The 14625-nt window shown below is 35.8% G+C and overlaps 2 protein-coding genes and 1 long non-coding RNA gene across 3 annotated transcripts in view; 2 read left to right on the forward strand and 1 right to left on the reverse strand.

Moving 5' to 3' along the window:
• LOC112053476 (protein spire) overlaps positions 1–14625 on the forward strand; it is a 234814-nt gene that overhangs the window by 52967 nt on the left and 167222 nt on the right. The window contains exon 2 of the mRNA XM_052891144.1: positions 9173–9210. Within this exon, the coding sequence (XP_052747104.1) occupies positions 9173–9210 (38 nt within the window). The remainder of the gene's footprint in view (positions 1–9172; positions 9211–14625) is intronic.
• LOC128199902 (60S ribosomal protein L8) lies at positions 3649–4509 on the forward strand. The gene has a single exon (XM_052891290.1). It carries the CDS (start codon positions 3698–3700, stop codon positions 4469–4471), a length of 774 nt encoding a protein of 257 aa, XP_052747250.1. The 5' UTR covers positions 3649–3697; the 3' UTR covers positions 4472–4509.
• Positions 5132–8150, reverse strand: LOC128199903 (uncharacterized). Its single transcript, XR_008252426.1, has 2 exons — positions 6143–8150; positions 5132–6059 (listed from the first exon to the last, which is right to left on the reverse strand). It is a non-coding gene; the product is annotated as an uncharacterized LOC128199903 (long non-coding RNA).

Below are 14625 nucleotides of genomic sequence, written 5' to 3' on the forward strand. Positions count from 1 at the left end.
GTAAGAATTTTTATTATTTAATTGAAGAGTATTTTACAACCGTGTGGAGAATCTCATTTCGTGGAGTATAAATGTACAAATCGTCAAAGTTTGGCATTCTTTAATTGCGAAAATAGCCCCACAATTTTTTGGGAATTTTGAAAAGATAGGTTTTAAACGTAGAAGAATTTAAAACGCAAAAAATTATAAACGCAGAGAACAGTAAAATTTAATTATTTTTGTTCATGTGGAATAATCGAGCCCTAATGCTTAATTAAATAAATATAATAAATACCTATTAAAAGGTTTAATTGCTTAAATAATTAGTGCAATGAAAAGCAGGTTATGTTTGCAACGACAAGAATTAAAGCATTTTTTTGCACCGTTAAATAACAATATTTATCTAGCAATTTCAATGTTACATGAAACGTTTAGATAAGCTTTTGTGGGCGTTGCGGGCAGCGGATATTTTAGACGCTTTCCGCGTAGTGCGTCACGAACATACGGCCACATGTGTAGTGGGCGTACACCCTTACACCAAAGCGCCGTAACGCACATATTATGTGTAACGTTGCGTCACGCTCGCGGGGTGAACGCACTCCGCAAATACACTGTCACTGTTAAATAAATCTTGGTACTTATTTGCATATGTGAATCCGTGCAGTTTGTTTTGTTGAATTTGTAAAGCTGGGACATACGAGCGCGTTATTTTTGCGTCCGCTGTTGCGTCCATGATTACGTCCTAATCGGACGGATTTTTGTTGACCAAACCACTGCCACGGCTAGGTATTTAAAGTGGGTCCGTCGAACAACGCACTAGAAGTTATGAATTCACATCGCTACCAGCCAAATCCACAAGGATGATTCCATTTAAGTTCGCTTAGCAATTACACACGTTTATACTAAAGGGACAACAAACCGTTGCATTTTAAACACTCACGAAAGAGGTCTAGTTATCTCTAAATCTTATTGTAATCTGAACGGTATATCCGAATCACCACCAACAATTAATGTAACGCATCCTTTTAAAAAAACAATATATAAAAATAGAAGTTTTAGCATGACTCCATTTAACAAAAGAAAGAATAGGTACGACCTGACGTTTATGATGGAAGCTGACACCACGCGGTCGCTGACCTTGCTGTTGCATTCATCCGTCCGTCATTTTGTCTGGCGGCCAGCGAACCTCCAAGATTTACGCCGCTAACAGCATGCTACTCGACGCGTGCAAATGATTAAATGTAATAGTCAACTCAGGTTCCATAAAAATGTTCCAAGAATGACCAAAGGTTTCAGAACCGGCGTTTCAAATGTCTACAACCAATCTACGTTTCTACATAATAACGTGGTTGTATTAAGAAGAAGTGTGATTACATTAGGTCACGTATATAGGTTAGGTTAAGTTCAGAATATATTACATTCCCATCCTGTAACAAAATACGGAGGTTAGCACATGTCACTAAAGTTTGACCTACGCCGGACAAAGAAAAAAACAATTTCAACCGAGTACCTTAAAAGGATATCCCGCCCTAGTTCCCAGTAGGTAGCCATCTTAACATCTCACGGGAAATTTTTATGGTTGACCGGAACTGCAAGAATTTGTCTCTTTAGCACAACAAAATTCGATAATCACGAATGCTAACCAAATATAAATTCGAGTCTTACCAAGTATCTTACATCACTGCCTCTAAGTAAATTTAATGTTTTGGCAAGTCAACTACATGTCTCCAAATTTCAGCCAGCCAAAAGAAAAAACTCGAACGTGCCCGAGTATATAACGAGAAGATAACGGGACTTTCTTCATAAAAAACCTCACCAATAGCAAAGCTATAAAGTTACCGATTCATCTTTCTTACAGAGTACAATCAACAAATTGCACAGATAATATGTGACATTTGTTTTTAAAGTCGGTTTCGGATTCCATACCTTTCGTTACTTGTGGAATACCTCTAACCATATATTAAGTCTATATACAGATTATAAAGCTCCAACTACTTGTCCATTTTTATTTGTCTGAGCACTTTAATATAAGCGCCATCTAGCAGCGAACCTCGTAATCTCTACGACATTCATCGATGTCGCTGCCTTTCGAAACAAACCTAGAGATTCCAAATTTGACCACCCAAAATTAAAATCCACGACGTTACAATACCCCCCAAAATAGTAGAAGTTTTTTGCTACCAAAAAACTTTCGCTGCCCTCAGCGCTCTAAGAAGCAATCATCTGTAACGACGTTATAAAAAAAAAAAAAAAACACTCTATGCTAACACTGATAATGGAATAAAACACTCATCTAAACTACATAAAGAAAATATAAGTAAAAGAAAAAAAAATATATATACCTAAATACCGATGATACCTAAAATTAAACTATAACTAACGTTGATGTAGATACTTGTTCCGGTTTCCCTTTGCTGTAACAAAAATGCCTGGTTCTATTTTACATCTTGAATTTATACTCTCATAAAATAATAGCAAACATAATAACTCTATCTATTTTTGCTCGTCGGCAACTAATAACAATAATTTCCGGCTACCTATTTTAATGTTAGGTTCAATCACCTAAATTATTCACTATCTTCTTTAAACTACGCCCACCTAACTCTATAAGAAATTCTAAAACTAAACAACACTACTGGAGAATAACTTATGAAAATATCATAAACGATCTTGTTGCTTCATGCAGCTTGATCTAACACAGCCTATTTCAAACTGTAATACATGTTATCACTATACCATATACCAACATGGGACTGAGTCTCCATGTGAAATGAGTTCATATGACTCCATAATAAATGCCCAGAGTCTGGGAATAATTCCTAGCACAACGATTGCTAACAGATCTCTGGGAACAAAGCGTCTCTGTGTTAAACACAGCACAGTAAATATCTCACGAACTATATTTTGTTCATAGCGTGATAATAATATTTCTCTAATCACCTTTCAGGAATTTCCGACTAACCCAATCCAACTTGATCCATCCATTTCTAATACACACCTACCTCATCATTTATACTGACCTTTCATTCATCACTCTATCAAACTGTAGTAACCTATTTGTATTTATAAGTGTACTTTACCATTCTTCTTGTGTGTTTAAGTACCTAACTTAGTATTTATACACTTTATGGACGAATATATGAGTTAGTCTACCGTTTTAGGTCTTTAATATGCCAAGAGCCTATTTTTGTACCGTCTTTCCTCTCTAGTTCGTATACTAGTGGTGACAATACTTTGACTATTTTACACTTTTCGTATTTAGGAGCAAGCTTTGCCATTTTGAATTTTTGCGCGTCACTTTGTGTATATGTGGTTTTCCATACCCAATCCCCTACTGCGAATCTAGCATTTCTTCGCCTACGGTTATAATATTGTGCGTTCCTAGCGTGTGCCTCTAGAAGTTTCTTGCGAACACTATCATAAATCTCCTCCATGCATCCAAACTTCCCAGCATATTCATCACGTGGCATAGCTACCTTGTACTCACTCTGCGTATCTAAGTAGAAATCTCCGTTTATCACTGGCTCACGGGCGTGTACTAAGAAAAACGGTGAAAACCCAGTCGATTCATTTATCGCGCTATTTATTGCGAACTGGATCTTTCTTAGATTTAGGTCCCAGGTTCGATGATCCTCTTCTACATACGTCATACAGCTTGTAGACGCTTTTTTTTTTGAAATTTCCCTCATTGTAAATTGAGGGTTGACGGGACGTGACAATGGGTCGTGTGATTCGCGCTCAGCGTAAAGGTGCCGGGTCTGTCTTCGTGTCGCATACGAAGAAAAGGAAAGGAGCTCCTAAACTCCGTTCATTGGATTATGCAGAACGCCACGGCTATATCAAGGGCGTAGTAAAGGACATCATTCACGACCCCGGCCGCGGTGCACCGTTGGCTGTGGTACACTTCCGTGATCCATACAAGTTCATGACCCGCAAGGAACTTTTCATTGCTCCTGAGGGCCTCTACACAGGTCAATTTGTATACTGTGGGAAAAAAGCAACACTTGAAGTTGGAAATGTGATGCCAGTTGGAGCTATGCCTGAGGGCACAATTGTCTGCAATCTGGAAGAGAAAATGGGTGACAGGGGTCGGCTGGCTCGCGCCTCTGGCAACTTCGCCACTGTCATTGGCCACAACCCTGACGCCAAGCGCACGAGGGTCAAGCTTCCATCCGGTGCTAAGAAAGTGCTGCCCTCCAGCAATAGAGGAATGGTTGGTATTGTCGCTGGTGGAGGACGTATAGACAAACCCATACTGAAGGCAGGTCGTGCGTACCACAAGTACAAGGTAAAGCGTAACTGCTGGCCATACGTGCGTGGTGTGTCCATGAACCCTGTGGAGCATCCTCACGGTGGTGGTAACCACCAGCACATAGGTAAGGCTTCGACTGTCAAGCGAGGAACATCTGCCGGTCGCAAAGTTGGTCTTATTGCTGCTCGCAGAACTGGAAGAATCCGTGGTGGCAAGACAGAAACAAAGAAGGAGACGTAAACTTATACATAACATCAATAAAAGTTATAAAATCCAAACGCTATATCGACACCATCTAATCCCCAAGGATCGGTATAATAAAACAAATATTTGAGATAACCACTGTTTATTTACAAAGTATGTACAAAGTAACTTAACATTTAGGAAACCTGGTTTTTTTTTATGTAATTTAACCCATTAATATTTTGTCCTTTTAGGGTTTCTCAAGGGTTTAGCATTACTTTTATATTGTAAAAAAAAAGGTTCATCTAAAAATATAGAAGCCAAATACCGGTGATTACTGTAAAAGTGTTTTTTTTTGTTTACTTAACCCCGCATCCTCCTACGGGTATAGATCCGAAAGCCAGAATCTCGGTGGTAACATTTGAGATTCTGGTCTACAAGCTGTATGTTTGGCTGGTGACGCACTAGAAATTTCATCCAAATCGTTTCACAAAAACCGGCACAAACTAAAAGGCTTGCAGTGGCCCCACGTTGGGCGCCACTGCAAGCCTTTTAGTTTGTGCCGGTTTTTGTGAAACGATTTGGATGAAATTTCTAGTGCGTCACCAGCCAAACATACAGCTTGTAGACCAGAATCTCAAATGTTACCACCGAGATTCTGGCTTTCGGATCTATACCCGTAGGAGGATGCGGGGTTAAGTAAACAAAAAAAAACACTTTTACAGTAATCACCGGTATTTGGCTTCTATATTTTTAGATGAACCTTTTTTTTTACAATATAAAAGTAATGCTAAACCCTTGAGAAACCCTAAAAGGACAAAATATTAATGGGTTAAATTACATAAAAAAAAACCAGGTTTCCTAAATGTTAAGTTACTTTGTACATACTTTGTAAATAAACAGTGGTTATCTCAAATATTTGTTTTATTATACCGATCCTTGGGGATTAGATGGTGTCGATATAGCGTTTGGATTTTTGTTGACCAAACCACTGCCACGGCTAGGTATTTAAAGTGGGTCCGTCGAACAACGCACTAGAAGTTATGAATTCACATCGCTACCAGCCAAATCCACAAGGATGATTCCATTTAAGTTCGCTTAGCAATTACACACGTTTATACTAAAGGGACAACAAACCGTTGCATTTTAAACACTCACGAAAGAGGTCTAGTTATCTCTAAATCTTATTGTAATCTGAACGGTATATCCGAATCACCACCAACAATTAATGTAACGCATCCTTTTAAAAAAACAATATATAAAAATAGAAGTTTTAGCATGACTCCATTTAACAAAAGAAAGAATAGGTACGACCTGACGTTTATGATGGAAGCTGACACCACGCGGTCGCTGACCTTGCTGTTGCATTCATCCGTCCGTCATTTTGTCTGGCGGCCAGCGAACCTCCAAGATTTACGCCGCTAACAGCATGCTACTCGACGCGTGCAAATGATTAAATGTAATAGTCAACTCAGGTTCCATAAAAATGTTCCAAGAATGACCAAAGGTTTCAGAACCGGCGTTTCAAATGTCTACAACCAATCTACGTTTCTACATAATAACGTGGTTGTATTAAGAAGAAGTGTGATTACATTAGGTCACGTATATAGGTTAGGTTAAGTTCAGAATATATTACATTCCCATCCTGTAACAAAATACGGAGGTTAGCACATGTCACTAAAGTTTGACCTACGCCGGACAAAGAAAAAAACAATTTCAACCGAGTACCTTAAAAGGATATCCCGCCCTAGTTCCCAGTAGGTAGCCATCTTAACATCTCACGGGAAATTTTTATGGTTGACCGGAACTGCAAGAATTTGTCTCTTTAGCACAACAAAATTCGATAATCACGAATGCTAACCAAATATAAATTCGAGTCTTACCAAGTATCTTACATCACTGCCTCTAAGTAAATTTAATGTTTTGGCAAGTCAACTACATGTCTCCAAATTTCAGCCAGCCAAAAGAAAAAACTCGAACGTGCCCGAGTATATAACGAGAAGATAACGGGACTTTCTTCATAAAAAACCTCACCAATAGCAAAGCTATAAAGTTACCGATTCATCTTTCTTACAGAGTACAATCAACAAATTGCACAGATAATATGTGACATTTGTTTTTAAAGTCGGTTTCGGATTCCATACCTTTCGTTACTTGTGGAATACCTCTAACCATATATTAAGTCTATATACAGATTATAAAGCTCCAACTACTTGTCCATTTTTATTTGTCTGAGCACTTTAATATAAGCGCCATCTAGCAGCGAACCTCGTAATCTCTACGACATTCATCGATGTCGCTGCCTTTCGAAACAAACCTAGAGATTCCAAATTTGACCACCCAAAATTAAAATCCACGACGTTACAATCATTAGACGAATAACGTTTTATTATGCTAGCCACAAACGGTCAGTTATTCTCACGTTTCTGTAGCACCCACGACTTTAATTGATCGTGTGTTGGTCAACGCGTACATGACGGCTCTACTTAAACCGCGTGAGTGCTGCTGTTTTCACTGCAGAAACGTGAGAATAATTGACCGTCAATGGGGCCCATTACGAGGTAAGAGTCCATAGGATAGGGGATTTTACTCACCGCGCTGTTTCAACGCGGGCTTAGGGATTACTCTATTATTCAATTTAACACTATTAATTGTTGTACTCTGTAACAGAGTCAGATGCTAATGATAATAATCAGGACATACAGTTTAACGTGCTCTTTGAGACACGGGGTTGCTCCACCAAATATAGCCTGCTACTGAGAATTTCTTGAAATATAGAAAGGCCCTATATTATTTACTAGCTGACAACGCGTGGTTTCCTTTCCCGTAGGAATATGGGGATAATATATAGCCTATAGCCTTCTATCCTTCCTTTCTATCTAACACTGAAAGAATTTTTAAATCAGACCTGTGTTCCTGAGATTAGCGCGTTCAATCAAACAAACAAACAAACTCTTTAGCTTTATAATATTAGTATAGATTACGCGGACCCAGGAGGGTCAGGCTAATAAATAATCTATTTTTCGATTTAGGATTCGTTTGTAAAATTTTAAGCTTTTAAAAGCTAATTTTCGTTAGAGTCAAGTGTCCCCACCATCTACTTTAGAATCTACTGATAACCTTTGGGCTAACAAGGCAGTAAAGTCTTCTGTATAACAATTAATTATTATTATCGCGTAGCGCGTCTTCTGAATACCTGGATGCAAGAACTTCGACGTTGACTTAAACGCGTTGTCGGCTTTTCGGAGACTCTTTAGCGGCCGCGAACCGAACCTACGCCCTCCGAATCGAAGGCAAAAAGGAATCGGTCATATCCACTGAGCTATCACGTCTCCCATATATAAATCACAGGATATACGACTAAGCATATATTTATGTTTATTTGCCTTTGGCCCTGTTTGGGTCTTTGTTTAAATCTGGGCCTCTTGTTAGTGTTGAAAAACAGAAAAAAAAACAAGTAAGCTGCAAGTATTGTGTTGGATTCGAACCTGTTTTATGCAATACAAAAGAAATCCACTCAACCGATTTGAATTCCCTGGAGCCAATTTGTCTATGAAATCTAACCGCCGATTGTTACGTATCTTGGATACAATTTCAAAATGATTATTTTTATTGAAAACGTATAACGTAGTCCAAATACCTAATGACTGAATATAAAATACTGATAGTAGTTTAAAATGCTACTTTAACATATCAACACAATATTAGTAACAAAAAAAATATATATATATGAAAATCGGACTACTCAGTTAAAAGTTACACATGTTCATACATAAAAAATTTCGGTTGAAAACCTATTTGTAATTTTCATAATGAACCTAATTTGCAAAGGTTCCTAGTTTATGTCTTCAAACAAATGGTACAACAAACAATACAAATGGTACTTTAGAAACATGTCAACTCAATATTAGTAATAAAAAAAAATAACAGTAAAAACATGTTCAATGTTCATATGTATAAAAATATATATACTTACTTGCTAACCTTCTATGTGTTTCGTTAGTTAAAACCTATTTGTAATTTTCATAATGAACCTAATTTGCGAAGGTTTTTGTTTCAAAAAATGATCCCACCGATATTCCACCATGGAATGCTCTCGCTGCGAAGCCGGTCGGTGACCTGCGAGGAAATCTGCCATCTACCAAAGAATGCCTAGTTAGTAGAGTGTAACGTGCTTATAGCAGAAACATTAAGTAAGATAATTTGATAGAATCGCTACCTAGATAGATACAATGTAGACAATAGTTAGATGGAAAAAAAAATGAGTGCAAGAAGAATCTCAAATTAGATAGGCTTTTGTAATATGTTATCTTGAATTGTGTATGAGTTGCTACGTTTATGGTTTACGTAATAGTTTTTTGCTTGTTCATTAGGGAAGCTTCCTCCTTCATGAATTAGAAAAAGGCGTGTGTGAAACAACTAAGAAAATATTTGCATTAGCTAACAAAATATTTTACAAATTAAAATCAAATGCTTAATTGATTTCGTTTATTATTACGTAGTATGAAGAAATCAATCTGTAAGTTCCTTCTTTGAACAGTCCGGTGGCTTATTTAGATTGTTGCTCAGGATTTATTTAAAATAAAAAAGCTGTTGAGATCGAAACTGTCAAAGATTTGCAGAAAATTAATAATTATCGATGTATTTGTCTTCAGTAGGGAAGTAGCTACTAGATATCCATTTCAGGACTTAAGTAAAGCTGTAGTTTTGCTAGAGTTTTGACTGTTAATAATTCTTAAAAACGCATTTTTGTTACAGATGACAGAAGCAGGGAAAAATTCAATGCAGAGCATGAGGTAAGTCTCAATTTGGTGTTGGCTTTGTTTGTTACGATACCTATATATGGCGGTCGCTAATGTGCGGCGACTCGGTGAGTGGAGGCTGGGAACAGAGTGACATCGGTGTTCCTTTCATGTCTGAGCAAATATAACAAAGCGCCGAGCAAATAATAACGCCGTCAAGCTGACTTTAGTGGTGTAGCGTTTTGACCAACATTTGAGTTACGGTTTGAAATGTTTGAAAAAAGATTCCTTACAGTAAAGGAGCTAATGTCCTAAATCTATGTAATTTTAATATAATATATGTGTATTATTTTTTACTAGTTTTGAAATTACCAACATTCTAGAACTCTTACTGGCTATGCCTTTTGGTACCTACTAAGGTGGTAATAGTAACTTTACCCTTTTAGACATAACCTGAGTTAATTTAGAAAATATTTAAACTCACAATTTGACCTGAGCTAAAATTTTCCAGAATCTAAGCAATACCAACTCACTTTCACAATACACACGCGTTAGCGTAAAGTAAAAAAGCTTGCAAAAAATTAGTAAAGTATTCTATGAGAAACAATGATGAAATCAAATAAAAGTTACTAAAATATGCATATATTATGACAGACAATCTCAATTGCAACAAAACAAAACAAAAACAAGATAAATGCTAATTAAAATGTGAAATACAACTCATCATTCAGAGAAATAGAGATTATCTTATCGAATCATCAGAAATTGCATTTTGACATAAAGTTAATTATTCATTTAAGTGGTAAAATAGTGAGGTTTCGATAGATGTAGGTACAACACTACGGCGTCGTGACCGTGTTCGCGAGTGATCTTGAAAAATAGCGAAACTCTTTCCAGTTACTGCTTTGTTCCGACAATTTCATTTAAGGGATTGCGTGTGTTTATGAGGTTAGTCGTTTTATCTGTTTACTTTGACTATTTGTGTAGATTAGATAATTGTGACCATAATGCGATTCTAATCCCTAAGGGCCCAGGGCTTAAGGCAATCAGGGAAACCCAATTACGTTATCTGATGCGTTATGATTTTGTAATTGAAACGTCTTTATTTTTAATGATGCAAGACCGCAATTTGGTAAACGTAAACCAGCGGTTTATAAAGATTTGATATAATAGAAAAATAATGTTTGAACCTATGAACAAATGTTTGAATCTATATATAACGATCACGATCGATGTTAATGATTATGATCAACAATTGCACAATTCTATACAGCTACTGATAATTGCTCGGAAGAGCTTAATATTTTATAACCTGACACAGGAGTTGAACTCAGGACCTCATGACGTTAAGTTAACCACCGGAGCAACGAGGCAGTTGTAACTCGCTCCAAAGTAGGCTAAATCCGTGCGCACTGTAGGAAGAGTCTCAACAAGAAGGCACCCGCGAGGGCTCGTAATCGAAATTTATGATTCGACCACACACACAGGCCGCGCCTCAGTCGGATCCGTGTAAGATACATGAAGATTTAATGCTTGTACCGATCCATGTTTCAGCGCACAGTTCCGTTATGTTACAAGGCATGTTTAATTTTTGATTAACTGTGATTGGCTTCTTCATTCTTCGGACCTGTTTTCGTATTTAGATTTTGCTGGCAGATTTGGGTGAGGCAGAAGTTTTCTAGTGGCCAAAATTTTGAATTTTGTGCTTCTTTGTAATTATGCTTTTAACTTCACTTGTTTGGCAGAAATCATTATTTCATTAATTCACAGTTTCCAATAATACCGAGTGCTTATAATAAACACCCAGTACTTATTATAAGTAGGTAAATTCGATGTAAGTGAAGTCATACAGTAGATATTTCGTAGAAAATCAATTTCACGTTAGATAATTATTATATTGTCTCTATACTAGACTCTTTAGATTATATTATACGAGTGGATGTTATTGCGTTCCAGAAATAACTCATTTACGTTTCTTCTTCTTCGCTTAACGGAATATATTATCATTTGCTTAAATGTTAAAAAGTGGTTTTATTGTTACCGAAATGATTTAATCAAAGGATGTTTGTTAAAATGGTTAATAGTTACTCGTATATTGTGTTTTTGCCTCAGGTGTCAGCAGTTTATTTCTCGAAACTAAATATTTAAATTTAATTCCTCTTATGATTAGATCAAAAGCAGCTTTGATTGTAATCGTTTGTAACTTTAATACTGACACTAAATTGAACACTTTTAATTTAACATTCAATAATATGATAAACGTACGAGAGCTTTCACTCTAAAGGTGACTCGTGCCTTGTTATGTGATAATAATTTGTTTCGCGAACTAATTAACTAAAGTAAAAGCCTTGATTAAATCAATGTCAGGAATGTTCGAACTTATATAACCCATTGTTCACATACTGACTATTCTGCTGTAGTTTATGCAACTAGTTCTCAAGGATACACGCAATCAGAGTTCAATCACATAGCTTGCGGTGAATGAAATGCAACCCAGCCGAACACAAGAGCACATTCCTTCTCAGATTCCAACGAGTATGTTGGAGGCATTACAAAATGGTGATGTTTTGTACTCCACACAAACGTTGCAAAGGAAGCAATAAGATTGAGCGCCTGCTTGGCTACTTTTTGCGATAGGAATCGATCGGGCGAAAGTAAATCGATTATTGCTAACCATATCGGATTATGATATTTATTTGCCCCCTTTATCATTCCTGTCCGCCTTCTTAGATACCTGCGATATTTTACAAATTACATTGAATATTTTCTACCGCTCGAGCATACCTTATACGGTGTCAAATGTTAAACGTTGAGAAAGTACAGTGTCTGGCCGGCACAGTGGCATAAAAAGTTAGTTAACTGGAAGATTATTGATTGAACTATTATGATTTAATTATTGTCGATTTGTTTCGCATGTGAAGTGTGATACTTAGTGAGAAATAGAGGTGTATTTTAATATATCAAATTTAACGTTTGATATTTTTTTGTTTTTAATTTTGAAATCAAGTTTTCTATTTGTGTCATTCAAGTTAATACTATGCTTTGTGTACAACACCTATGCTTCTTTAAGACTCATAATGTTAGCAAAAAAAAAACATACCGATCAACTTGAGAACCGTATTTACTGTGATTAGATACAAATACCTAATACTGTTCTTAATTCTTTAGATTATTTTAAAGTAAATTCTTCAGTAATTGATTAATAAGGTAAATGATTTAAATGCTCCGTTATTATTCATAAAGCAGGCTTTTAGTGAGTAAATTATCGAGTTCGTATTAAACGAATAAACTCGTCGATTACTGTCGGGGCCCGTTTGTAACTGGTTTGTGCATTAGCTCTGACATAGAAGCCTTATTAACTGATTAAATACACTGTTTGTCTTATATGCTATTAGCGACACTCGAACATCGCATGCGAGATTTAAGTTTGTAACGTTATAATCTTGGAACTCTCATCTATCAAGATTACTTAATGACTAATAAACTCTCAGAGATAGTTGTAAGATGTAGATTGAAGACGTATAAATAATAACTGCTCCCTTTAAAGCAAAGTTATGTTAAAGTAGATTGGATCTTGAATATACGGAAACGAATGATGATAAATTGAGTGGCATACATGAAGAAGATAAATAAAGATCTTTTAAAAAATCATAGTCAAAATCGGTGAACAAACAAATATAATATCTTTAAATTTACAAAAAAAGGATTTCACATTTTATGCGTAACATAATGTAGTTGTAAAGATCTTTAAAAAACTAACAGTTCACAGAGAGTTTAATTATTTTTATTTTTATATTAGTTTCACTTAATTTAAAACCTTTGTTCTTTCCGTCTTACATTTTTTGTATTTTCACATTTCGTTTCCCATTTCTCATCTCTTGTATATTTAAGTGGACAAGTGTTTTATGTTATCTTTGCTTATTGTCTAGTTCATTCACCATAATTCTTTTGTCTACCTGATGACTTTTGTTAATTTTGACATTATGATTAGCGATTATCTAAACAAATGATGTAATGTTGCATCCGTTACGGTGGCTATTTCCTCGTTGGAATTGTTTCCTGCAAAACAATGGCTTGTTGTTTTAAAAATCCCATTAGCGTACGTTGGGATATTGTGAATTAGATTTACGAACCACCTGTTTGCTGTCAATTGTAATATGCATAAATTATGATGGCCCAGCAGATAAAAGGGTAAGAAGTCATGCAAACTTATCAATAAGTAAAGTGTCGCTGAGTTAACGTTTAATTTATATTTCTTTATTTGACCAATACGAGTAAAGTTATCCTATATTTTTTACAAACTTTAACAGTCATATATTTGGAGATCCTAATATCTAAACTGATAGAGATCTCACTAGCAAAGCTGCGAAAGTTACAATGTCTGTATTTTGTATCGGACCACCACCAATAACATGAGACTATTGTGAAACGTAAAATCGTTTTATTGTTATAGACTGCAATTAGAAACTCTCAATATACTTTGACTACTAATGGAACTTCTACAATACTAATAACATTAACATTAGAAACTGTTGTTGTAGCAATAATACTTAACGTTAGCAATATTAATGTAGGAAGTACGTTGTAAAATGTAACAACATTACTTAGATTGGACCGCAAGCTCGTGAGAACGTTTTAAGTACACAGCGTCGCTTCTGAAGCCTCAGCACCAAGTATTTAATTGGATAGATAATTTAGTAGGTTTTTGTCCCACGACATGCCGTCCCTAATGATGTTTAAATTGCTTGTCGTTTATGGGGTTTCATTGCAATTTGCAATAGCTACGCGTTTTATCTTTTCAAGGACGAGAATGTATATTAACTCAGACAACACTACTACTAAAAATAAATCTCGTTAAAAGTGTTCGGCAAATGATCTCGATTTTCGAAAATGTTATTACACGTTAAAAATTAGATTGGTAATGAATTGACCAATTAAAAACAGATGTTGGTACACATAAATTCTTGCACTCATCAGAGCAAGTATCGGACAGTTTAGACATAATTAAATAAAGTGATACGCAATGTGATACGGTTAAATGAGCACACTTGGCGTTTTACGAGTTATTAAACCGCAACTAAACTCGTATGTAGCTCTGTCCATACCAGACGGTACACTCACTATGACAAAATGTTCAAATCTTCAATATTATTGATCTAGTGTTAATGATTCAAAATAACCTATAGATGTGTGACACATGTAGAGGTCAATAAGTGTGTTGTACTTTGTTTGTTATTTTGGTTTTAGCTCGTTGAATGTGAACTTTCAGGATTATAACAATTTCTATTTCCCTGTGTTCTTAATTGCATTTCTATATTTACTTTACCTTTTAAAACATTTAATCTACTTGTAATTTTTAAGGCAGCCATTTCATTAATTTAGGAAATGTCGTGTACTTCAACAACTTCAGTAAATATTTTTCAATTTTTTATACCAAAACAGATGCAAAAAGTGTGTTATTTAACAGCA

Source organism: Bicyclus anynana, chromosome 3, assembly GCF_947172395.1.
Source record: "Bicyclus anynana chromosome 3, ilBicAnyn1.1, whole genome shotgun sequence".
NCBI classification, from domain to species: Eukaryota; Metazoa; Arthropoda; class Insecta; order Lepidoptera; family Nymphalidae; genus Bicyclus; species Bicyclus anynana.